This window comes from Diachasma alloeum, unplaced genomic scaffold (assembly GCF_001412515.2).
Source record: "Diachasma alloeum isolate Michigan unplaced genomic scaffold, Dall2.0 Dall_scaffold_00381, whole genome shotgun sequence".
Taxonomy (NCBI): domain Eukaryota; kingdom Metazoa; phylum Arthropoda; class Insecta; order Hymenoptera; family Braconidae; genus Diachasma; species Diachasma alloeum.
In genome coordinates, this window is record NW_021680520.1 from 1 (window position 1) to 26,702 (window position 26,702).

Sequence of the window (26,702 nt, forward strand, 5' to 3'; positions counted from 1 at the left end):
TGCAACTATCATACCACCTAGGGTATGATAGTATCCCACGATCTTTCATCATCAATCGGTTGTAAAATACACTCCAGAGCAGCGTAAATAACGAATGGCACTGGTTCCTTGAATTTATGATTTCGAAATTTCAAGATTTTATTCTCCTCCAACGGTAGTATCATTTTACATTTGTTGATAACAAAGCAGTCTTGCTTGTGATCCTCATAACTTTTTTTCTCCCGAAAATGACACAAGCACCGATCACAGAGCTATGTACGGTGGTCGCGATTTGAAATTTGCGCACTAACAAGTCTTGAAAGATCACTAATCCACGCGAAGTGATAAACTGGCTGTACATTGANGAAATTTGCGCACTAACAAGTCTTGAAAGATCACTAATCCACGCGAAGTGATAAACTGGCTGTACATTGATTGGGAAATGCACACTCGTACAAAAAAGTAATAAATGAATTGTAGGTATTTCTAATTCCATTTTGCTGAGATAAAACGGTACTATCTCCGTCTCAGCGTTCACTCCACTTTCAAGACCATAAATATTGATTGATAAATCATTTCTCTTCTCAAATTTAAGAACATCACTTAAAGAGATGGGGAAATTAATACCCCTGTAATCAAGTCTCTTCAGGCTTTNTCACTAATCCACGCGAAGTGATAAACTGGCTGTACATTGACTGGCAAATGCACACTCGTACAAAAAAGTAATAAATGAATTGTAGGTATTTCTAATTCCATTTTGCTGAGATAAAACGGTACTATCTCCGTCTCAGCGTTCACTCCACTTTCAAGACCATAAATATTGATTGATAAATCATTTCTCTTCTCAAATTTGAGAAGATCACTTAAAGAGATGGGGAAATTAATACCTCTGTAATCAAGTCTCTTCAGGCTTTGGGGTAGAGTTGCACTTGCATAATGTAGGTATGATGAAGTAACACATCTGTTTCTCTTCGCTGGATGAAGAGCCGCAATAACTGACCACAAGAAACAGAATTTATCTGAATTTCTTATATTCACAACGGCTTTTTTACACTGTATATGAGACGGTAGCTCTGCGTAAGTCGATAAACCTGCAGCGAGTGGACTATAGCGATTGATATTAATCATTAAATTTAGCACTTTGATCAATTCCCACCCTGAATCACGTTCTTGGAAATCCTCGATTTTTATAAGCAGTGGTTCAATCACATTCTCATCAAACCATGCCCCCAGGTCTGTAGCTGGTAGAATAATTGCATTCTTCGTATTAAAATGTTTTATTTCGTTGGTAATGACCTCTTCCTTTTTTATTTGAAATTTACCAGCTAATATACTGTTCACTTTCATATTCCCATTAGTCTCGAGAACATTTTTCAAACGCACAATTGTTAACTCTTTGGCATCACTCAGAAAGGCAGCTGGATCCTTGTTTTGTAGATTAATCACAGTACCAGTGCGTATGCGACCTTGGAAAGCTAAGGGGCCATCCCTCCAGCGTACTCGATCTGTGAGTGTTTCTTCTCTGCTACCTGATGGCACCTGCACTCGACCTCCTCGACGTTGTTTATTCCTGAAACTCTCCTGGTATCCTTGGATTTGTGCGATTGTCGATAGAATTTGATTTTTCTCACCAACAGAGAGATTAGTTTTGGTGAGAGTTTTTGTATAAAGTTGAATATAGCGGATACACCGATTAATCCATTTGTCTATGTCTTGAGAGAGTGCATTCTGGTAAGCATGTTCCAGAATTTCAATTATTCTAGCACAGGGGATGATGTTACGTTCCATCTTAGAATTACACTAGCGAACTCAATGGAAATACACATACATTTATAGCAACGATCGTGTTTATTTAAATCTTAAATACCTACTGAATTTCTCAGGAATTATCGACGGTTGGGATTCTGCGATCAATTTGTCTGTTGAGAAATACGTTGGATGGAATTCTCAAGACTTATCTGACGGTTGAGATTCTGAGAGTAATTTCTCCGTTGAGAAATACGTTGCATGTTACCCCACTCCCCCAAGAATCTTATGACCGTTGAAATAATAGCCAATAATCGCATCCTCCCCTCCCCTAATCGAAAGACTATAAGTACCATCAGTGCAATCAGTGTTTATCCAGTCGATTGCCTGTAACGGTGACCATACAATTGTCCAACAACATCCAGTGAAAACAGCAGAGAGAGAACAGTCAAAATGGAGACGAACCAAGCTACGAATCTCGATGAGATCAATAAAATTGCCACTATGGGGGATTTCCTGCCTACCAAACGTCGAGCAGAGCTAACTCTCGGCCAGGTGTATCCAGTGACGGATTTGAAGATCATCCCTACGAAGTTTGGCAACAAAGTGATAGTTGTGTTGAACGATGAGTGCATCGTTTACCTACCAAAGCGAGTGTCTGACATCTTCATGCTGGATCTACCGAAACTGGAAATGTTTCGCATGGCTGCTGCCTCCACACGTCTGAAAATCACCTTTCTGGAAGGACCCTACAACCCATGCCTCTTTAGTTGGATCGACATCTAAAAATTTTTCGTAAATACTTACTGATATTTGTCAAACTGTTGAACCAATGTAATAATAATAATAACCTGAAAAGATGACGCTGGTGAAATAAATGAACAACAACTCAGAATTTGTGTTTTTTTCTTTTAAATATATTTAAGAAAAACATTTCTTTAAGAAAAAATATAATAAATTGAAGAAGATAAAAAATATATAAAATGTAAAAAAAAATATAAAGAATATGAAAAAAATGATGAAAATATATAAAAGTATAAAAAACTAAAGAATAAAAAAGAATGGTGCACGATCCGAGAGTTGACAGCATCTGAAACACAAGAAAAAAATAACATTGGAATTAGTGAGGGAGATAAAGAGATGAGAGAGAAGTAAAGAGAGAGAATAATGTTTACTCACTTTATTCAATGCGATGGCCTTGATCCTCCAGTACGAGCCATGCTGCAGAGACCAGGGGTCTCACATATGACAGCATCTCTCGTGCCTCTTCCTCACGATCCACGAGAAGGAGGAAATTGAGGAAATTCCTCAATTCCTGGTGAAGATCGCCCAACTACAAAAAAAAAAGTTATATATTAATTATCTCTCTCACTTGTAATTACAAAATGAATTAATCTACTCTTTTTTCATTCGGTACTTACTTTGCTGACGAAATAAAAATCTCCGAGGTACCCCATGAATTTGTAGAGGAGATGCATGGGTACCTCAAGATGAGCAATCAAACCATAACAGTGCTGGAATTTACTCCAGCACTCATCCACCTTCCCCAACCACCAGTCCTCCATCGCATAATCCTCATCCTCAACCTCACCCCTGAGATCTGGGTCTGGGAAGGGATAATTCTGCATTTTCACTATTAAAAAAAAACAGTACAATAATTAGTACACACACTATGTACACTGAGCAATCACAAACTACACTGCACTTTTGAACAACCACTTTCAATATCTAATACTTACATCGACTTTAAACTTTTGCTAACACACAATCGGACTGTATCTCAGACGACCGGAGACGTAATGAAGAAGAGCAGCGTTACGCGCTCCACACACACTTCCCACTTCCCACTTCCCTCCTCTCGCAGTTGTCTGGTGCGTCTGGCGCCTACACTCGAGTGTTTACGTTTTGGGACAAAGGAGGATTGTGGAGATGCTGGATAATAACCATGAGGATAGTCAATTCAATTTTTTTGTTTTTATTCAATACATCGAGAAAGATATTGTTAATTTCGAATAATAATGAAAAAATAAATGATAATTCACACTCGCGCACATAATATAAAATGAGTTTTATACTCGTAATGTGGAATTATTATTATGGAATAATTAAACATCATGAAAAAATGTTTTCTCGTAGCATAAGCAATTGTCCCATCTTCTCGTCATACAGCAAAAGCAGTTTTTTTTTTCCCCTCTTGGAATGTCAGAATCGTTTACAACTGGAACAGATAAATGAGAAAAACAATTTATTAATACATTTTCTTCATTGAGTCCATTGATTTTGGTGATGATTATCAGAAATTTACCTTGTGACGAATTTCGATGTTGGCAGGCAATCTCTCAGGAAACTTGAAATGGCTCATTGGACGAAAGTAGACGTGACCGTGAGGACAAAACCATAGTTTAGCTCGTACATCACCAATCGTGAGGAAAGTGCCACCAACTTTGAAATGTCTGTTGATAACTCCTCTCAGCTTTTTCTTCAATGCCTTCTCAGACAGCTCCTCACCCCATTCTTTAGGCACGAAAATTTTCACCAGTTCATCATCATCGTCTGAGTCATCATCCGATCCTGTAGTGCACTTTGGAGCTGAGCCTGGTTGTGCAGTCCCAGGATCCTCTGGAATCACAACTGGTTCCACTCCCGGTGCAAGAGTCTCTGATGTTTCTCCAGATTCTGAGTTCTCGAGTATCTCTGGGATGACAGGTGAGTCTTTTTCCACTGATTCAGAGCTCTCTGGAATGATGGGTGAGTTTTTCTCCAGCGTGTCAACCTCTGGAGGGTTTGAGATATCAAGTGAACCCTTCTCTGCTGGCTCTGGACTCTCTGACGAGTCCGGGATAGTAGGCACTGCTGGGCCTTTCTCTGCTGGCTCCGGGCTCTCCGGTGAGTCTGGAATAATAGGCAGAGTTGGTCCTCTCTCAGCTGGCTCTGGGCTCTCTGGAGAGTCTGAAACACCAGACATGATTGGACTCTCCTCTATTGGATCGTGAATCATAGGAACAGCTGAATCATCCTGCTCTGCTACCTCGGGAGGTACATCCAAACCTCCCTCTACTGACTCAAGGCTCTCAGGTGACTCGGGGATCGTGATAGCCACCTCAGCGGTATTCTGTGGATCCTCCGGAATGACCATTGGATCGTGCACTTCTTCCATATCAATTGTTGAGTCAGGCTCCATTGGTGACTCAGATGTGTCCGAAGCCGCTGTCCCACCACCACTTCCAGATGATTGTGGAACAAGTATTTCATTGAAAACTGAATCCCAAGTAGTTGTATCACCTGTCTCACTATTCACTTCAGACGAAGATGTTCCGGAAAGGTCTATCAGCCCAACTACCAACTCACCATCAGTGGAGCTCTCGTTGTCAGAGTCATCTGACTCTGCAGAGAGAATTGATTCGATGGTCTCGTTCTCCACATTTCTCTTAAATCTCTCGGTGAATTTCATATTTTGAATGAATTGACGAACTGTAACGATTTCTAAAGTTGAAATTATTTCGTGATCAGACATCACACAAAAGGAGAGCACTATGCACCTTAGCTCGTTGAATTGGAATGTACCGAACAGTGGGTCTGGGGGGCTGCTTATAAAGCCACCAGATCTCATACGTCAGAGATCGCTTTTGGCATACCCCCACCACAACCGCCATTTTGTTTAACCGTCATTTTGTCCAACGGTCATCGTACCATGGACCAGTAGAAATGCTAACCAGACACACTATGGAATGTAATCATTCCACCATAACGGATATTGAATTAATATTATGAAAACGTGACTCTTTCATGTTGGGGTGTAGCTTGCGCCCTCTGAGATCATTCCACAGGGGTGCCGCCGATTGCATCATTATATTTCTAAGAAAGTCAACTGAAAAATTCTTCGCGGAAAAATCGACAACGGTTTGCGCTCGCAAGAGAGGTATTCACCCTCTGTGATGTTTAAAAAGTTTTTTTTTTCTTCGAATTCCGTCTGACAGACTTCATCATTGCGAGTTGGCCAGACAATAACAAAAATTATTAAATTAATATTGTAAAAACGTGACTGTCTCGAGACAACGCTTCATCTACCCCTCCAGCAGAAACGTGTGGAGAGGGCTAATTTCAACCGATCCGCCATGATGCTAAATGACAACGCATAAAGACATGAAGATAGAGGGGTGATCTCAGTCAGTTTCGCATCTGAACAACAGCACTATGGCGGTAGTTATTGATATTGAGGGTTTTAAAGATATTGGAAATCAGTTCATTGTGAAAGAATTCGCAATATCTGCATTGGAAGTTAATGAACATGGAAATTTTCTCCATGACTGGGCTCTGGTGGACCCACCTCGCAAATGGGATGATTTGCTACCTAAATATAAGGAAACAAATCAGTGGTTGTCACGTCATCATCACGGGCTGCACTGGGAAACTCCCGGCGATATTGAGTACCAGGGATTAAGTGATTTTGTCAATCGTATGGTGGAGTATGTCCCACACATCTACGTCCAAGGTGCTGAGAAGAAGAAGTGGGTGGATCGGATCCTCAAGAGAGATATACCAGTTGACGATTTGAACGATCTTGGTTGTCCAGTTCTGAATTACCTGAAGGAGGAAAAAAAGTGTACATATCATCATAGCCTTTATGATGGAAGTCCTGTCCACTACTATTGTGCGGTGGATAATGTGGTGCGCTTAAAAAAATGGTACGCTAGATATGAAGCTGGGTCTCTAGAAAAATCTTTGAAAAAGTTTTGTGAAAATCAACATTTGAATTCGTTGACAAGCCAGGAAATTTCTTATCTCCCCAAACACTTCATTGCAACCGTTGCCAAGGACACTGTTGATGCAGCTTGGGAGAAATTGCCAGAGATGATGAAGAGAGATCCAAGCATCGCTGGTTTACGCTATTGTCGCACGCATTGGTCTTCATTGGGTACAATACCACTCAGTCCAACGCCTCCACCAATAGCAGAGTGCCCTCTATGCCAGTATCGACGTTGATAATATATACAAAATCACTGCACCACGTTCGGTACACTTGGATTCTTTGAAACCCCATCCTCCCTCTCCTCATATGAGATCAGCTTGTATAAACTCTCGTAAACATCGTCAGTTCACCATTGAATTTCGATAGTACCACATCGTAATTATTATTCACTCAGTTTGAACAGAAGAAACAGGATTTTTACATTCATTTGAAAAAGTTATTTGTGAAAGTTATCAATTTACGTGTTCAATAGACAAAATGTCGCATCATATAGATTTTGAGATATGTGAGAAATCGTATACATCCTTTGAGGATGTTGCAACATGGAATATGGATGAGGCCTATCATCGTATCCTAGAGAATGTCCTCATACCCTTCAAATGGTTCATGCAATTGCCCATGCCAACGTTGTTGACACACATCATGAGGGCTATTGAGGAAATGGATGGCATCACCGATGTTTATCTATCGTTTGTTGGTGTGCGTACTATTCTGGTTAAAAAAGACGATGTGTACGTCTTCGTCCAGGGACCTATGGCAGATGAGGGAACATCTCCTGATTGCAGCTCATGTGAGGGTAAAACTTCCCCTGAATGTGACTCATGCAATGAGGTAGGAAGCAGTGCAGATATAGAAACGTTGGAGGAGATGAGAGCGATGGAGCAAGCAGATGGAGCGAGGGTGCCAGAGGTTTATGTGAGTCCAATGAGGGACGATGAGGGGGAAGATGGGGTAGAAGATGACCATGTGGTGAGCGTATTCAACGTTGATAGCAGTGATACCTCTTCGGATGAGGTCTCTTTCAACTTTATTTTTGATGGCGAGACATAAAAAGTTGAAAATCAGATGAAGGTGGGGGGATAACCAATGACAGTGCATGGAGTGTATAAGAGGGGGTCCTTCTCCCTCTGTTGCCTGTCAGAGAACAAATTGGCAATAGACATTCTTTAATCTTCGAGTGAATATCATCATGGAATTAATTATTGATTTTCAAGGATTCCGCAGAGGAGGACATTTTGTTTTGAAAGAGTTGGGTGTAGTGTCAGTTCAGTCACCAGTTGATGAGAGTTCGCTTCATATCCACATTGTTTTCCAACCACCATGTGCCTGGAGTGATCTGGAGACGCAGGATGTAATAACCAACAGATGGCTGACGCGTAATCATCATGGAATATTGTGGAATACTGGTGAATGTGATTACAATGATATTGGGAAAGTTTTTGACAGTTTCTTGAAGAAACAAACAAAAATTTATGTGAAAGGGTTAGAGAAAATCACAGACTTGGAGAAACTGGTGGGAAAGTCACATGTACTCATAAATTTGGATGATTACAATTGTCCAAACATTGGCAACTACAATATCAAAGACTGTTCTCATCGGAAAATCCATCAGAACATCAACACACGTGATCAGAAAATCCACTGTGCTTTGGCCAATGTGTATCGTTTGAAAAAGTGGGTCGAAGACAATTACCAAAATCTCAAAACCAAAGAAAGTGATTTCAATGAAATTTTTTTGACTGAAAACTGACATTCCACAAATTAAATTATGTAAAATATTGTTGTTCCTCATCATCATCGATTAATTCTGTATCTTCCAATTTTCATCTTTTAAAAAATATAATCTGAAATTTCAAATTTGATAAAGTGCATTTTTTTTAAATTAATAATGTGTCATTCATCTATTCCTTCAACAAAGAATAATTTCAGGTGTTCACACACTCTTGGAGCCACATCTTCTCTCTCTAATCGGTGGAATATACAGTCTGCTTTATTCCGCATTGATAAATCCTCTCAATCGCATATATATATTGAATCGACGTTGTTTCATCTCGACTTCACACTTTTATCCACCAGCGATCATTGCCGCCCCGCTCAGCTGACAGACTCGCACGTGCCTTCATGTAAACAAATAACTGAAACTTTTGGAATAATCGGACAGACGACTTGTGCATAATTAAATAGAAGGATTTTTTTTTTACTATTCATTCAAACAATAATGAACATTTGTCTATGGAGAATCATTTTTCTATGTTAATATGAAAATTACACATGCAGTTAGATTTCTTATTCTTCAACGATTCACCGAGCGCTGTGGGGAGAAGTTTTGTTTACGCACACGTGACGGCCGATAAACATAAACGCTCAGCCACAACTCACCTCCAAACACTGCATATCAAATTTTGAGAAAAAATCATTTCTATTATATTCCTGATCAATACATTTTTCTGAAATTATTATTATTCCCAAAAACGATAAAACATTTGAAAATTCTCTGGAAACTTTTTTTTTCATTCAGTGGGATTGCATTCGACATCGATTCAACTTTCCAGCGATCCACCAAGCGGTATCAAGGTCGATCACGATTGTTTATACAATGCGTACGTGTCCACTGATAAACATTGGGGGGCGCGCGATCACAACCAACTCTTTCCAACTCACAATATAAAATCCCCCCCCCACCCCCCCACATGTCTGAGGCAGTATTCGGATGCCGACCCCCCACCCCCCCGTTCGCCATTCTCAGATGGGTCGTTTTGGACGTTTTTTATCCAGAACCGGCCTTACTATACTACTCGCAGGAAATACTTTCTTGCCTGCCTCACTTTTAAAATCTTGCGGTTTGAAGAACCGACTTATCTGGCTAATTTGTTTGTTGCTAACCGTGATGTGCGTCTTGTGAGGGGTGAGGTGAATCCTTTGCTCATCAAGCCTTTCAGAACCGAATCCCTTCGTCGCTCTTTTCACGTGTCTGCCGCCTATGTTTGGAACGAGCTCCCGTCTTCTGTTCGTGATATCCCTTCTTTCCTGCCCTTCAAAATAGCCCTGCGTGCATTTCTCTGCAACCAACCCTAATTTTTCACCTTTTATTGTGAGCCCATGTGATGAATTTTTTTTTGTTTTTGCATTTTGTTACTGAGTGAGTGCGTCTAGTTTGCTTAAGCTACTGGCAACAACTCTATGCTTATTTTTTTCCTTAAGTTACTCTGTATTTCTGCTGTATGACTTTAGTCATGTTTACTTTGTACAACATAATGTACAGTTAATAAATTTCAATCAATCAATCAAACTACCCGAGTAGAAATTTTGTCGGGAGCCACCAATGTGCATTGGGAACCTATGAGTTAGTTACAGGTTACTGACTCATAGGTTCAAACGCAACAATACTAGTAGGGATGAACATTGTGGGTGACAGATGAGTTTACCACCGATCACTAACTTATGTAGCGCAACCCCTTTGTAACTTCCCCCAATCAAAGACATTTTTCGACCGGTATATTGAACATCTATATTATTCCCTGGGCCTTTGTAACTTATTTGTCCCTTATAAGGTGTTAAAGACATTTGATTGTCCAAGTCCGGTCGGGCATAACTGATCCCATCAGAGAACCCATCAGTAATCTAAATAAGGGTCAAAATTAAGGATCAGAAATAAGGGTCACGAGTATCAGGAATTAGGGTCAGAAAGAAGGGTCAAAACTAAAGGTCACGAGGGTCGGAAATGGGAGTCAAAAATAAACGCGTAGTACGATTGCTAGACCAATAGGTCCTGCGTCCCTCAACGCACAATTATCCCACAGAATAATGGCTAGAAAACCACCAATGTAACCAGCATAAAAGACAAACTATGAGATCGCCAACCCAAATATATTAGGCGTATCCGTACGCAACGAAATCGAAAAGGCGAGCCCGATTGGGGTTCGCGGTGAGCAAAAGTAGAGTAATTATGGGTGTCCCCAAACGGAACCTTCCTTCTATAAAGAAATTGTACTTTAAAAAAATTATTAAGATATTCTAAATGGATTTCAAATGCGGATGATGAGGCATTAATATCAAGAGCCACCAGGACTTTTAGTATATCTTATTTTCATCGTCGAAATGTTGATAGACATTTTGTTCGAAAGTTGCTCTTTGGTTGTCTGACAAATAAGTACGGCAAGTCACCTAATGGATGTACTCAGTCAACTTTTTGGTAACCAAATGACTGACAACTTGAACAGGTCAAGAGTTATATCCTGTGTCCATTTTAGTTACCACAATGTATACGTTGTATACATCTAGAGATGTTGCTGTGCTATTTGAGGAAGTCTGTCGCAATAATTCATTTTTCAGCATCAGAGGGAGCCAGAACCTCGATTATTAGAGGAGGTGGGACAAAGTGGAAGATCTATTCAGAATCCCAAAGACATCGAAAATTAAAGTGGATCACAGACATTTCACTTTGTCCCACTCGCCCCTACGTTACTCTCAAGTCGGGTGTAGTTTAAATGTTTAGAGAATGTTAGTTGTTGAATGTTCATCATGCATTGAAATGAGGAATGAATACATTTTTGTTGGAGAATTTACTTTCAAGCACTCAATTTAATTTACACATGAACTAGCTATTCCCCCCGGGTTTCTTTTTAATCTCATTATTTCTTGAAATTTTCAGAAAAAGGTATATTTTCAAGGAGTGAAATGACGTTAGAGGCTATCATACCCTAGGTGGTATGATAGTCGAATTAAAAATCGCGAAGAATCGATTTAAAACAAACACAAAGAAAGGATTAAATAATTCAAACACGGAATTGGATGGGAAAAAAGCCGTTACGGCATAAAAAACCCAGATTTATTGATTATAATGTAATAGATCGATTACAACTGCGAATGACACTTGTTTTCCATGCACATACACATACGCTACTACACTGCAATGTCTGTCCTAAGAACACGACGATGTGAACTATCGGACGCAGCTATAGATATGTAGACACACACACACACATACACACACACACGCGCGCGTGCCGATAATGCGAAGGATGGGTTATGGAATCACACGTTGTGTGATTCCGAGACGATATTCTTCGTAATTAAATTACGACGATATGAGGTGGCCGTTGCACCACCTCCGATACGGTTTTAGATGAAGTGGACGTTCGCCACTTCAAAAAAGGGGTGTAGAGGAAGCGGCACGTTGCACCACTTCCAATACGATTGGCGTTGCACTACACTGTTAATCCGATTGATTCGTACAAATTTCGCGAGGGAACTATATAAGATTGAGGAGACTTATTTTTGAGATGTTTTGGATTGACAAATTTACACTTTTAATTACTAGTGACACTGATTTTACACAAAAGATCGATTAGAAACTTGAGTGCTCGAGTAGCGTCGGTCTGACTGTTACACGTGGTGCAACAGACTAGGTTGGGTTAGCGCCAGTTGGGCGCTTCCCCGCGAGAAACCAGCCAGTCGAGAGGGGGAAAAACTCGCAGCGGTAGCGCGGTGAACTAGATAGAAACTAGCATTCAGCCCGCGCGAAGATTTGAACGAGTTACGATGTAACAAGGAGGAACTTAAACTTTTCTTAAATTATGTAAAAAAATTGTAAATATTGGCCAACTTGATAGAAGACCCAAAATATTTTCAATATTCATAGAAAATCCGAGAACATAGTTAAAAACTCGAGAATTTTCTAAATTTTTCCAGAAAGTTATAGAAACTTTCTATAGAAAGTTCTTGAACTTTCCTGAAGTTTGTACCTTGCACACTGCAGTGTACATATTTATATAATGCAATACTTTCTTTATTCCTTATTTTTATGAAAATCCGGAAAATTTCTATGGTCTATTCCCGTGTATATATAACTGTGAATTAATCAACAGTAAAAATCACTTTGAAATTCCTCCAGTCGTTTTCGCATGAATCGCGAACAAATAAAATTCAACAATGTATTACATGTAAGGAGAAGATACGGTGAGAAATGGCCGGAAATGAATACTCGATACGTTGATATTCCGTCCCTAATGGCATATTAAAATACCATCAGTGTGTTAATCATTCACGCAGGGATGGCTATCAATCTTCCAATTCTTCAATATTGAAAGAACTTCCGACTTACATTAATCAAGGTTTAAATATACTAACAGAAATTAAAAAAAAACTAAAATACTAGATAATCTTAATTTTCAATTGATGGTGAATTAAATATTTAAGAATATGTCTACAAGTGTTGTATTAAATAAATAATACTAAATTTCTTATAAGGGATTTCCGATCATTCAAATAATCGTCAATCTTCCTAACTAAACTACTGATTAAAAAATAATTCGGAATTTTCATATTTAAATCGATGATTCCTTCAATAATTAAATTTAAGGGTGATATTAACCAATTGACTACTTGATAATTTAAGGGTAATTACAACTTAGGGATATGGCTATTGCGGCATTCATCTTACTCCAATCCCTAAAACTGATTCTATTTTACGTCGACCTTCTCTCTGCTTATAACAGATTGACTATATCACGAATGATAGAAATGTGTGTCTTCAATTGTATCTCTGAAAGCTTCATGTCATCAGATCTGCCTAGCATCAGTTTGTTTTCGAATTACTCCAAGGTTATACTTATATTGTGTCCCAAGTTAGACTGTCTTCATTGGATACAATTGTGTTATCTGAACTTTTTCAGTAGTTGGTATTAGAGGTTTCAACGGCTCTATGAGCCCCCACTCGCTTGGCAATACCAGTATAGGAAATGAAAATTGTTCATTTTATTCCAAACATTGCTTCAGTGCGCGAAGAAGATAAATATTTCATCTATGAGTGCTATTATATATTTTGAAGTATATATATTCTGCAGTAACAAGTGATAGTGTTCAGAAACAATTTTATTGATATCTACTTCTGTACAAATTGTACGATGATTCCGAATTCCTAGTCCATATTCGAAAGAATATTTCAGTATGGATACTACGGAGAGATTGACTCGTATGAATCCAAGGGAAAGGGCCAACGTAGTTTCCGTTCTATTTTGGGTGTAAGGAAGTATTCTCTACCTTGCTTCATGCATGTATACATGCTTCCTAGTTTGCACAGCCCAATTTCAACGTGTTTGTGCTGTTTTCGAGATTAAAGATATCACGATGAATGAAAGTGTTCTATTTGGAAAATTATATAAACTCATTTCTGCTGGTTTTTCTTATCGTTTATTAGAATGAATTGGGCGCGCTAGCGGACGCCCATTAATCCACTTAATCCCTTGGGATTACAATCCTTTGGGGACCAATTTCTGTGCAGTATCTCCTAAATGTAATAGCAATGCAGAGAAAAAAGTATCGATAGTGTCTTGTACACTGAAAGAAATTTCGACATAATATCACAAAACAAATTTTTTGCGCCGAATATCTCATCTCTTGAGGATAAATTTCTTAGGATAAGAATTCCGGGTAATGTGTCAGACACTGTCAGATTTCGGTGAAGTGTTCATGACGTGAACATGAACATTCCATGATAAAGTGAGAGTTTCCTGTCACAAGAAATCGGGTTTTCCTTGACAGAAGATGAGAAAATGACGAAAACTATTAAAATCTTCGATTTAGTGAATCATGTATCATAGACTTCCATATTGAAAGAATAGAGAGTTTATGCAGAGGAAACCCTCAGATATTAAAAAAATATAACCGTCGCTTACGCTCAATTGCGTTGAGTTCGATGGGAAGCAATGTCTTCTTTTCCTTTTGTCAAACTATTCTTGTCGTTGAAGGAAAATTATTTCATTTCGAAACAAAACATCATCTTTTCATCTTTTCATCTAAACATTTTAAAGTCTTCATCAACATCGCAGTATACCCTAACCGGGTTGAAGCGATGTAAAATAACGATTAAAAAAAAAAATCTTTTCATTCATGAACTTCCTCCTTAGCCCGAAGAGCACCGATTTCTTGTCTGAAACGTACCATAAATTGATCAGAGATGTATGTGATATTTTTCGTTCAAGAAATAATTTTTGTGATGTTATGTCGATTTTTCTCTTAGTGTACGATTTGACAGAGGAAATTGCCGCTTTGACTACTTTTGGCTGTCTAGTTTAAGACTTACCGCCGGACTTGAAAATTTAAGGGGAATTACGGGAAAACATTTAATGATTGAAATTTAATACTTGTCGTTATTGAGGAAGAATCAGGAAAATACTTATTAATTTTTCTTCCTTTACCGGAAAATGAAAGAGACTGCCCGCTAGGAAGTATTTATCGCTGTGGTCATGAGGAACCCCCAGGAGCCTATTCTCGAGTTTGAAGTGAACGGATTTGTGAACGGAAGTGGCTCCGTTCCCGTTTCACGTTGGGGAATTAAAGTTTTCGTAAACGAATCCTAGATCCACATGTGAATGAATTCCGTTGACGGATGTCGTTTTCGATTCACACGTGAGGATACTCGTATGAAGATACAGTTAACCTCTTCTGGGGAACGAAATATTAAACGTTAATTGTTTAAATTTATTTATTATAGTTCAATTCTTTGCTTTACAATAAGTTGAAAAATGGATAATTTGCGGAGATATGGACTTATTGTTTCAAAATTTTATTAAAGATTCTTTCTCTACGTGCAGACTCTCACGACGTGTAAAGTTCGCGACTTGGGAATCAGTGTGCGAATTAAAAATGACCTCCGTGAACGAAGTTAATTCACATGTAGATCTAGTATTCGTTCGCGGAAACTTTCGGTCCCCACCGAAATGCATGAACGGAGCCACTTCCGTTCACGAATCCGTTCACCTCAAACTCGATAATAGGCCCCCAGTACTCTTTTTTTGTACGGGATCGGCCGGGTGTGCTACGTGCGCGCCTTCTCATCTCACGTAGTAGCACTTCGGCTCTAGCCTTACGGTTACGCTTCCTCAAGATTTTTTAAATATGTCGGGATCGATTTCCGTTCTCCTTTTCCCGTTAGGATGGAAAACCCTCCAACCAGTTTTCCGAAACACATGTATGAAACACTGGTCCTTCATACCAAAATAGGGTATGAATAAAATTTGTCTTATAATCCAATTTCCGATTATCGCAATAAGGAGTGTTGTGTATTTTACAATGTCATCAATGTAATTTATTATTGGCACTAAGGGGGAGATTTAACGATAATGTAGATATTGAGATTCATTAATAGTGATTGGAGAGACTCTCAGGGCATCTCCACTATACTATGATCTTAATTAAACTGTGGAAACGCTTCAGCTTTAGTTGAGGTCACTACGCCAAACACGAGCAAATACTTTTGTACTGCCCAGCAAGAGAACGACGGTATACACATTATCTCCGTCTTTGTCTCATTTGGTACGCTTGTTGATATATTCATGTCGTCGATGTATTATTGCGTACTTGGATTTCAATTCAAACAGACAGTTGTTGATCAAGAACCAGTACTTGATAATCATTAAATTTGTGATTAGATTTAGTGATTACTTTGACAGTTACTAACAACAATGACTACCACACATTGGAAAACAAATGAATCTATACGGATTATTAGTTAAAGAAAGACAATGAGTGATAACTTTTACAATCGTTTTTGCTCAAATCTTCCGTCTCTGCGTGTAAAAATGATGACTCCAGTCGCACCACTTGAAAAAACAAGCAGGGGTTCGAGCTTTTTTGGCCGAAGCCATCTGACCGTTACTTTATGTGTTATAACTCTTTTTCTTTTTTTCATTTCTACCAATCCCATTGGTAGTAAGCTTCCGAATGGATCTGTAATAATACTATTAAAGAAAGAAAAAAATGGAAACACCAAACCCGCTCAGATTAGATATCAACAATGTCAGTGGAAATAACTGCCTCCTGATGAAAAAACAGACAAACGGAAATATCTCGAAAACTTTGTATGAACGGGTATATATGTTTTGATTGATTCGGATAGAAGGCATCGAGACGAATATTTTGACAAAAAGAATTGAAATCGGTTGACTAGCTTCGAAGATATTAGCGAAAAACGATTTAAAAACGAATAGCTTTTTCTCAAAAACTATTTGATTAATCGGACTGAACTTTTGCATAGAGTTAGTCCTCGTTAAGGTCTATAATTTGACAAAATTTCAGATCTTTACCAAATTTTCAATTTTCCAAAAATCGACCACCGCAAAGGTAGCAATGGACATTGACACCGACAGACATGGTCGCCAAACTTCGTATTTTTACGTTTCAGACCATTCTACATCATTTCCAATCAAAATTAGAAAATGTGAAAACAGCACCATTACAATACTTCCATTCGGAAGCAAAAAACAAGGCGAATATTTTGAAAAAAAAAAAGTGAAATCGGTCCACTAGTTTTCGAGATGTTACACATAATCGATTTTCATAAAAAATAGAATATCTCCGGAACTGCTGGGCCGATTCAGCCCAGTTTCAATCCAAACTGTCCTTGTCATAAGACGGAGATCCTGTCCAAATTTGAAGTTGATATCTCCATTTTTGCGAAGGCTAGAGAGCGTACAACGATTTTTGGAAAAAAACAGAAAAGTGGAAATATCTCAAAAACTTTGCAAGAACGGCTGTATAGGTTCTAATTGATCTGGATAGGGGACATCAAGGCGAATATTTTGAAAAAAAAAAGTGAAATCGGTCCACTAGTTGTCGAGATATGACACATAATCGATTTTCCTAAAACATGGAATATCTCCGGAACCACTGGGCTGATTCAGCCCAGTTTCAATCCCAACCGTCCTTGTCATAGGATGAAGATCCTGTCCAAATTTCAAGTTGATATCTCCATTTTTGCGAAGGCTAGAGAGCGTACAACAATTTTTTGAAAAAAACAGAAAAGTAGAAATATCTCAAAAATTTTGCAGGTACGGCCACATAGGTTCTGATTGATCTGGATAGGGGACATCAAGGCGAATATTTTGAAAAGAAAAAAGTGAAATCGGTCTACTAGTTTTCGAGATATTACACATAATCGATTTTCATAAAAAATGGAATATCTCCGGAACCACTGGGCCGATTTAGCCCAGTTTCAATCCCAACCGTCCTTGTCATAAGACAGAGATTCTATCCAAATTTCAAGTTGATATCTCCATTTTTGCGAAGGCTAGAGAGCGTACAACGATTTTGGGAAAAAAACAGAAAAGTGAAAATATCTCAAAAACTTTGCAGCAACGGCTCCATAGGTTTCGATTGATCCAGATAAAGGGAGTTGAGACGAACATTTTGAAAAAAAAAATGAAATTGGCCGATTATTTTTTGAGATATTTGCAAAAAAAATTGAAAAAGAAATGGCTTTTTCTCAGGAACTACGGGAGCGATCGAGCTGATCCTGCGCTCAGAGTTAGTCCTAGTTAGGACCTATAATCTGACAAAATTTCAAATTTTTTTGAATTTTTTTAGCCCTCTTAGTGTTGTATTTTCTAAAACCTAATTTCCAAAAAGTTGGGGGGGGGGGGGGGACAAACAGACATTGTCGCCAAACTTCGTATTTTTACATTTCAGACCATTCTACATCATTTCCAGGCAAAATTAGAAAATCGAAAAATTCAAGGATTGCAAAGCTTCCATTCGGAAGCAAAAACAGGAATTAGAAGGCTTCGCTACAGATATATCTCGTCATCTGTACCTAATTATAGTTTCATTTCAGATGGATACTCAAGTTTTTCAGAAATGCTTCCGTAAAAATGTTAGTTCCAGAAGACCTGTATGATCCTTTGGAGAAAGATAAATCAGGGGTGCTCGATGATCGACTAGAGAAGTAAATTTATTTATTAATTTATATTTTTTCAGTTGGATGTAGCGCTTTTCCATATAATGAATACAAAGGGGAATTACGTGCTTCTTGAATTTTATTTTCTATTAGTTGAAAATCGATTACTTCGTTCACCGCAGGCGGTTCAAAGATTTGAAAGTTCAAAGAGAGAAATGAATTGCAACATTCCATGAATGTGACTATTGTAACATGAGAATTTTTACTTTTGGTTTTCGTATTTCTTTCTAAACCTGTTTTCAAAGTTATTCCAACCACTTCCCAGAATTGTTTCGCTCTGACTAGTTTTAATACATTTTAGGCATGCGAATGTCTGATGGCAGGAAACTTATGAGATTTCAAACAAGTGGCCCATTGTACAGGTCTAAATCAAGTATAGTTTTATTGCTAAAAATTAGTAATTCGCTTCCGAATGGTAAATTGGAGAAGAAGATATACCAGCCAGGAAACCTTAATATGATCCGTAAATGTCCCAAATGTCTAACATGAGCTCCATATGCCCTGGTTAAACATATAACAGACGCCGACTAAATTAAAATTAAACTGGTTTAAACTTTCACTGAACCTTTACTAAACCTCGACGAAACCTTGGTTAAACCCTGTTTAATCTCCAACTAAATCCCGACTAAACCATCATTAAACCTCGTTTGAATGCATTTAAGGCTATTATTTCAAAGCAAATGATGCGATCGCCACTATCTTCGAACTCGAATAAGATAATATCGAAACGAATATTTTAAGCTATAATTGAAAATATTTCGACGATTCTTTTTTCAATGATCGTCAAAAACCTCAATTTGAAAAAAAGCTCACATGCATACATACATACATGCGGACATGATACAAAACAGTATATTCGAACTCCTGAGACCAAAATTAGGCATCGTCACATAAAAAAAAGGAAATTTCAAATTTGACGAATATAATGCTTCCATTGGGAACTAAAGTGTGCAATCTGTTCGACTATCGCTTTTGAACACGGCAAAACCAAAACGATCCATAAAAAAAATACAGTTATTCACCAATCGTTACATAGAGATTCCATAATTTTCTAGATATTGGCGTCAAGAAGTGGCGAAATCCAAAAAATATAACCGCCAACCGGACCTCGGGAAAACTTTATTTCGATGTTTCCTAGGGGAGTTCATGATCCTTAGACTTCTGCATACTGTAAATAAATGCCTCAGGTACTATCAAAAAGGCATATTCTAATGAAAAAAAAAAATAAAAAATATTACGTATATAATTGTGCATCCTCTGTATTAAATAATTGCTACATTTTTTAAAACACAGATTATGCACCCCAGTATTGATTGGAAACCTACTACTCTACTTCAAAGAAGATACAGATGTATCTTACAATACAGCACTGTTGTTTGCAGCCGTACTGTGCATGGCCAATTGCCTTTACGTTTCGTTGAAAAATCATGAATTGTTCGAAGGCTTCCATATTGGCGCAAAAATACGTACTGCTTTGTGTTCCGTCATTTATCGAAAAGCGTTGCGCTTAAGCACAACGGCGTTAAACGAAACGGCCTCAGGAAAAGTTGTCAATTTAATTAGCAATGATGTTGCTCGATTTGACATGGTTGTGATCTATCTCCATTATATGTGGTCAGCGCTGGTAGTAACTATAATTATTGGATATTTCTCATATGCTGAAACTGGATTCACCGGTTTGATTGGTTTCACAACGATATTAATTTTGGTTCCTGTTCAATGTAAATTTACATCTACTTAATTTCTCATTATAATTTATGATTAGTTGAAGTTAATTAATTTTTTTCCATTTTTTTTAGCATACAATGGAAAACTTTCCGCCAGATTCCGTTCTGAAACACTACTTAGAACAGATGAACGTGTTCAGCTAATGGATGAAATAATCTCTGGTGTTCAAGTTATCAAAATGTACGTGTGGGAGAGTGCATTCTGTTCGCTCATAGCATTCATCCGCAAAATGGAACTGAAAATGATTCGAAAGAAATATTGGCTTCACGCATATTTTATAACATGCTTTCTCTTCACTCCGCGAATGGGTCTCTACATTACTCTAATTAGTACGATACTTTTTGGTAAATCCTTATCTGCTGAGAAAGTATTCGTTTTCTTCTCATACTTTGTAATTCTCGCGGAAGTGATGGGTGCTACATTCGTGCGTGGCATTACGGAAATAGCTGACACCCTTATTGGAATTGGTCGTCTTCAAGAGTTTCTCATGTATGATGAGTTCGAAACTGGAGGAAATCGCTACTTATCAAGTGACATTTGTGAAATCAATGATATTCCGGATGAACCGCTACAATACCACAACCAAAAGGTTCATGTTATTGCAAGTGATTTGACTATTCCCATAAATCACAAGAAAGCATCTAACCATCACGATAACATTGTGGTTCAAATGAAAAATTTAACGGCAACCTGGGAATCCGAAAAAACGTATAGCATTTTGGAGAACGTGAATGTCGCTATTGAGAGAGGAAAAATGAATATTGTAATTGGTTCTGTAGGATCTGGTAAAAGCTCTCTCTATCCGCAATTTTAGGCGAAATCACAATCAAGAAAGGTGAGATAAATATCAAAGGTACAATTAGCTATACCAGCCAAGAAAGTTGGATATTTGGATCAACAGTACGGCAGAATATACTTTTTGGTCAACCATATGACCAGCAACGATATCAAGAGACAGTTAATGTGTGCGCTTTAGTACGTGATTTTGAACAATTTCCCGAAGGCGACCAAACACTTGTTGGAGAACATGGATGTTCATTATCTGGTGGCCAAAAAGCCAGAATCAATATGGCTAGAGCTGTGTATCGGAATGCAGACATTTACATTTTCGATGATCCACTGAGCGCTGTGGATACACATGTAAGCAATCATTTATTTAAGGAATGTTTTGAAAAATATTTAATGAAAAAAACTAGAATTTTGGTGACTCATCAACTGCAATACGTCAAAGCAGCAGATTCAATTTTATTGATAGAACAGAACAAATTGAGACAATTCCAAAGCTTCAGTAATTTCATGGAGAACTGTCCGGCTTATTACAAATTGCTCGCCTCAGGGTCAATGGACCAGAATACTGGTGATTCTATGGCGACTAAGGAAATTGAGTTGGAAAAAGAATCTATGGGGAATAATCAACATCCGAACAGGCCCGTCGATCGAGGCAGCGTACAGAGAATTCATAATTGCAACCTCAATGATAATTTAGAAGATACATCTGGAGGTATCGTCAAAGGTTCGATCATCGCACATTATTTTAAATCCGGTGGCAACTGGTGCTTTATAATCAGCGTCGGAATATTCTGTATATTAAGCCAATGTACGCTAACTATAAATGATATGTATTTCCCTGCAATGATGACACCTGAAGAGAAACGTTACCATGCGTATAAGGTAGAAAAATTAGGGAATTCCACTGAAGATCCTACAACTCTCGAGGATTTTCCGATTGAACCAGCATATAAATACATTTATATTTATACAGTCATTGTCTTATCAATATTTGTCATTGGTATAACGCAATCAATGCTTTTCTATCAGTTATGTATGAATGCGAGTCAACGTCTACATGACAAAGCATTTGCATCGGTCATCCGAACTGGAATGGAGTTCTTCGATAAAACTCCAAGTCGTCGTATTTTAAATAGATTTTCAAAAGATATTAATGCTATTGACGAACTCTTACCAAAAACTTTGCACGATGCCGAGCTCATCATACTGATTGCTTTGGGAGGATTCCTCATTGTATGTATTGTAAATCCGTTCTTTATCATTCCACTCGCTGTTCTAGCCGTTGGTGCTTCTTGGCTAATGAGAATATATGCTAAAATAGCAGTGAATGTAAAGAGACTTGAGGGAGTTCTGAAGTCACCAGTGTTTACGTACCTAAATACAACATTGACAGGATTGATCACTATTAGGGCATATGGAACACAGAAAATATTGAAGCATGAGTTCGATACCATTCAAGACAATCATAGCTCAGCCTGGTACATGTTTGTCGTTACTAATGCTGCTTTTGGATTTTATCTCGATACTTTTTGTTGTACATTTATCACAATTGTTACCTTCAGCTTGTTGATAGTCAGTGGTTATTCAAGATCTGAAGTAGGTCTTGCAGTTACTGTTATAATTTCTATGACTGCTTGGATCCGATGGGGAATGCGCCAGTCCGCTGAAGTTGTCAATCAGATGACCTGTGTTGAGAGAGTTCTAGAGTATACGTCGATGGCGCCTGAAGATAATTTATGCATGGATGAAAAAATAGGGAATATGAATGATTTATTCAAAGGTAATCGTAAACCTTCCATCAATTCACATATTTCTTCGTCACAGAATTGGCCCCAGGCTGGGCGCATATACTTCAAAAATGTATTTATGAGATATGATGAAAACGAACGACCAGTGCTAAACGGACTCAATGCAGTGATAGAGCCAAAAGATAAAGTGGGTATTGTTGGACGCTCTGGGGCTGGAAAATCATCTCTCATTTCCGCACTATTTCGGTTAAGAAATGTAGAAGGCAGCATTGAAATTGACGGCCGTAATACAGAATAGATTTCTTTAAAAAGTCTCAGAAAACACATTTCGATTATTCCCCAAAATCCAGTCCTTTTTTCTGGAACACTAAGGAAAAATCTTGATCCTTTCAATGCATACACCGATGATGCACTTTGGGCTGTATTGAAAGAAGTGGAGATGAAAGATACTGTTATTACTAACGGAATTCATGGTTTAGATAATGAAGTTCTCCAGCGAGGAGCGAATTATAGTGTGGGACAGGAACAACTAATTTGCTTGGCAAGAGCGATCTTGAGTAATAATAAGATTCTTATCTTAGATGAAGTGACTGCTAATGTTGATCCACATACTGATGAACTCATTCAGCGAACCATTAGGACAAAATTTGCATCATGTACTGTATTGACAGTAGCTCACCGTTTGAATACAATCATGGATAGCGACAAAGTGCTCGTCATGGAACAAGGTCGAATAATGGTAATTTTCATTATCTTCTTCCTTCAGTATTTAATAGTGTAACTTGACGATTATTCATTCGAGTTCGTTTGATATGAAGGATAAATAAATGATTTTCTTTTGTTTTAGGAGTTTGATCACCCTTATATTCTACTCCAGAATGAAAATGGACATTTCTTTTCTCTGGTTAAGGAAACTGGTCCGGAAATGTACACCCAGTTGTACAGTACAGCTCAACAAATATATAATGAAAAAAATGTGAAATTACATGTAATTTATAGTGAGTACTCTTTATGGAGACAGTCAATAGTAGTGTAAGCAGCTTGAGATAAATCTATATTTTTCGAATTCAGCACATGGTAGAAAATGTAACAGGAGGGAAGAAGTTTATATCATTCACTTGAAATTTTCCCAGTATGGACAAACACTCGCGTTACACTCTCTCTCAATGCCTCAAACTAGCTATCCTAAACAAAGGATAGCTAAACAAAGAATAGTGATATCCTTTGTTCCCAGGGATGGATCGTTCGTGCTCTTGAAAAAGTAAAGGTTTTGTCATTTGGGGAGTATGGAAATATGTTAAAAAAGTGTGATGGAGACAATATCAAATGATTCTTCTGACCGTTTGTTCTCATAATTTGTGGATTGTTTTCGGGAATTATTTTCGGTCAAATTTCAGAAAGAAGAGTAATAGTACGTAAAAACTCTACTATAGTCACTATATAGTTTTCATGGCCCGCAACTCTAGTTGAAACAACAATGCTCGTCCCCTCTGCTTAGGTCCTTCTACGTAGGACATGAGGCGCGATAAAATGGCTAACTTCCGAAGCCTTAGGACCCACGTGTTTTGTTTGCTACTTAAAACTGAGTTCTGCATCGATCATCATTACCAGGCATCGCGACAATGCCTGAGAAATAAGTTCGTAGTCCCCGACTTGCAGCGTAAAAGAGAGCTAGAAAAAATGTACGCATTTTCTCCATTTTCTGGCGATAACTATTCGTGTTTTAGGTTCTAGAGAGCATTTATAATAATTTTCAAATAGTTCGCCATTTGTAATACATTAAAATTGTGGATATTATCCACCGAAAAGATAGAAAAAGGGAGCTAAGAGAGCTTAAATAATTTTATTATTGTGGATTCCTAACATAAACATTGAAGATAATTGAAAAAGTAGCGCCCCAATGCTCAACCGGAATTCCATAAATCACTAACGACAAAAGAGAGCCTAAAACGCATGAAGAGCAAATTACGGGCAACCGCTGGCTGGTGCTCGGTTGTCAAGCTTCGGCATGCCAATGATCGGCCCAAAGCTGGGCCAAATGTGTCGACTAAGGCTCGGTTACTCCCCTCTCCCCCGAGACTCAAGCCCTGGTCCTCAAGGATGGCCAAATCTCGGACCAAGCTTGGGCTCCAAGGTTTGGCAAGCCTAGGATTGTACCACACTTGGCCCGTTTTTCCAACACTGACATTTTCTACCTGGGTCCCCTCCGATTTTTATGAAATATGTATCTTGTAGAGAATTCAAAACTAAAGGGCAATGCTCATTAAGGTAATTAGCAAGTTGTGGAAAATGATCAAAATCGCTAGTAATAGTCCCTTAGAGGATTGAAATTTGAGATTGAATAACCCCTGGAAAAAATTTGTTTTTCTATTAAGAAAAAAAAGGTGGTTTAGAATTTTATAAACCGAAATAAATTTGAAAGAGCATGAAAAAATACGAAATACCTTTTTCGGTATTTTTCCTTTTTCGGAATCAAAATATGCAGAAGTAAAAAATTATTTTTGGACATATGGCGGATTACAACACTGTAGTTATGACTATTTTTGTGAATTTTGAAGAAAAGATTTCCATCATATTTCCTCTCGAATTATATGAATATTATATAGAATGACTATTGGAACCAAAGAAAATAACTATCGCTGCAAAGTTTGCGAACACATCTTTCATATGAGAATAGAACCAGCGGTCGAGCTGCTGTTAGCCGACTACCAGTATATTTTTCGGGGAACTTGATCCATTCTCGATGTTATCAACCTTCGTAACACCTGCGAGGGTTTGAAGCCGCGTTCACATGCTGGCGACAAGCGGCGGCAGCACCTTACGGGCGCCGTTGTCGCTGGTATGTGCCGGCGCTGACGGTTATGGGTAGGCGGTAAATGGTGGCAGCACCCAACAAGCACCTTCTCGCTCGACGGGGTGTACGCACGCCGACGGACGCCATGGCGTCAGTTAGCAAAAACCGACACTGAAGCGTGTATTGGGAACAGGAAATATCGTTAAAGGCGCTGTTTTTTGTCAATATGGCCGTCAAAGAGGTCACGAAATCACACAATTTCGTGTCTCCACGTGGCACAGAAGCTACGCTTCCAACGACGCAATCAACGATTGCACCAACTAACCCCCAAATTAGCCTGCGTTATTAAGTTTTTTAGTGTAGGTTAAATCTTTATATGTGTGGACACGTGCTAGCCGTTGTCGTAAACTATCAAATAACGAACAAATACATTGTGTTGTATGCATGTGTGTGTGTGAATACACGTGTGTCACCGTGATTCGCAGTGAACCCTCCAAACTTAGTGTATTGATAATAAATCTGGGTTGTTTATGCCGAAAGGCTTTTTCCCATAAAACTGTTCTTTTTTTTTCTTTCTATAATTTAATGCAGCTATCATACCACCTAGGGTATATAGGGATAGCTTTCAACGTCAAAACAAACCTTGTCGTTAATACCGCCAGGGAAAAGATTTTCGGTATTAAATGGCTCAAGGGCAAAACGAAGTACTGCCTCTGGTAAAATCCTACGTATCTGAATACTTGTGGGAAATGGTGGATCATTATTCCACTGGAAGGTCTCAAGTACGACACGGAGTGTGGCCCCGTACAGCGTCACTAGAGGGGTTCCTCAGGGTTCAGGGGGCCTATCGCGAAGAAAAAACGAAAGGATCACACCGCGTGATCACGTGATCGCTTCATCCCGTGTTCCCATATTTCCGCATATTTTTGAACCGAGAAATACGGAAGGTGGACTATCGAATTTTAGAATTTTAATTCGGAGTACCCCATGAAGAGGTTATGTATTAAAATTAATTGAGAAATTAAGCTTGGTAATGAATTGATAAATAACTAAGACTTGATAGTTTAATGAAAAGATTGTGAAGATAATGGTGATTTTAAAAAAAATAATTTCTTAACCAATAGTTAAATTTCGGAGTTGATGCTGTTAAGTGGAGTATTTCCCTGATGTCCAAGGGGTTGTAACTTCTTTGGAGGACCTTCTGTGCAGAACAATTGTAAAACTTTAATTACACTTAATTGCAATTTATCGATGATTCTTTTTTTCATAAATTACAACTGTTATATTTTTTTTACATGTTTTCTTATTATTTACAATTGTTCTGCACAGAAGGTCCTCCAAAGAAGTCACAACTCCTTGGACATCAGGGAAACACTCCAACACCATCAACTCCGAAATTTAACTATTGGTTAAGAATTTTTTTTTTTTAATTAC

The 26,702-nt window shown here is 38.3% G+C and overlaps 1 protein-coding gene, 1 long non-coding RNA gene and 1 pseudogene across 2 annotated transcripts; 2 read left to right on the top strand and 1 right to left on the bottom strand.

The window, feature by feature from the left end:
- Positions 1–2,754: 2,754 nt before the first annotated feature.
- Positions 2,755–3,400, bottom strand: LOC107041854. Its single transcript, XM_015262634.1, has 3 exons — positions 3,147–3,400; positions 2,905–3,058; positions 2,755–2,815 (listed from the first exon to the last, which is right to left on the bottom strand). Exons 1-2 carry the CDS (start codon positions 3,351–3,353, stop codon positions 2,906–2,908), a joined length of 360 nt encoding a protein of 119 aa, XP_015118120.1. The 5' UTR covers positions 3,354–3,400; the 3' UTR covers positions 2,755–2,815; position 2,905.
- Positions 3,401–18,129: 14,729 nt separating this feature from the next.
- Positions 18,130–19,591, top strand: LOC107041837. Its single transcript, XR_001461094.1, has 3 exons — positions 18,130–18,197; positions 19,265–19,396; positions 19,503–19,591. It is a non-coding gene; the product is annotated as an uncharacterized LOC107041837 (long non-coding RNA).
- Positions 19,592–19,602: 11 nt separating this feature from the next.
- On the top strand, positions 19,603–25,781 carry LOC107041829 (annotated as a pseudogene).
- The last annotated feature ends 921 nt before the right edge of the window (positions 25,782–26,702 follow it).

What these genes read in the sequence shown, in the direction of transcription:
- LOC107041854 (XM_015262634.1), bottom strand. Translation starts at nt 3,353, where the DNA reads ATGCAGAATTATCCCTTCCCAGACCCAGATCTCAGGGGTGAGGTTGAG. An exon ending in ATTTTTATTTCGTCAGCAAA is followed by an intron (nt 3,059 to 3,146) that starts GTAAGTACCGAA and finishes TTTTTTTTGTAG; the next exon opens with TTGGGCGATCTTCACCAGGA.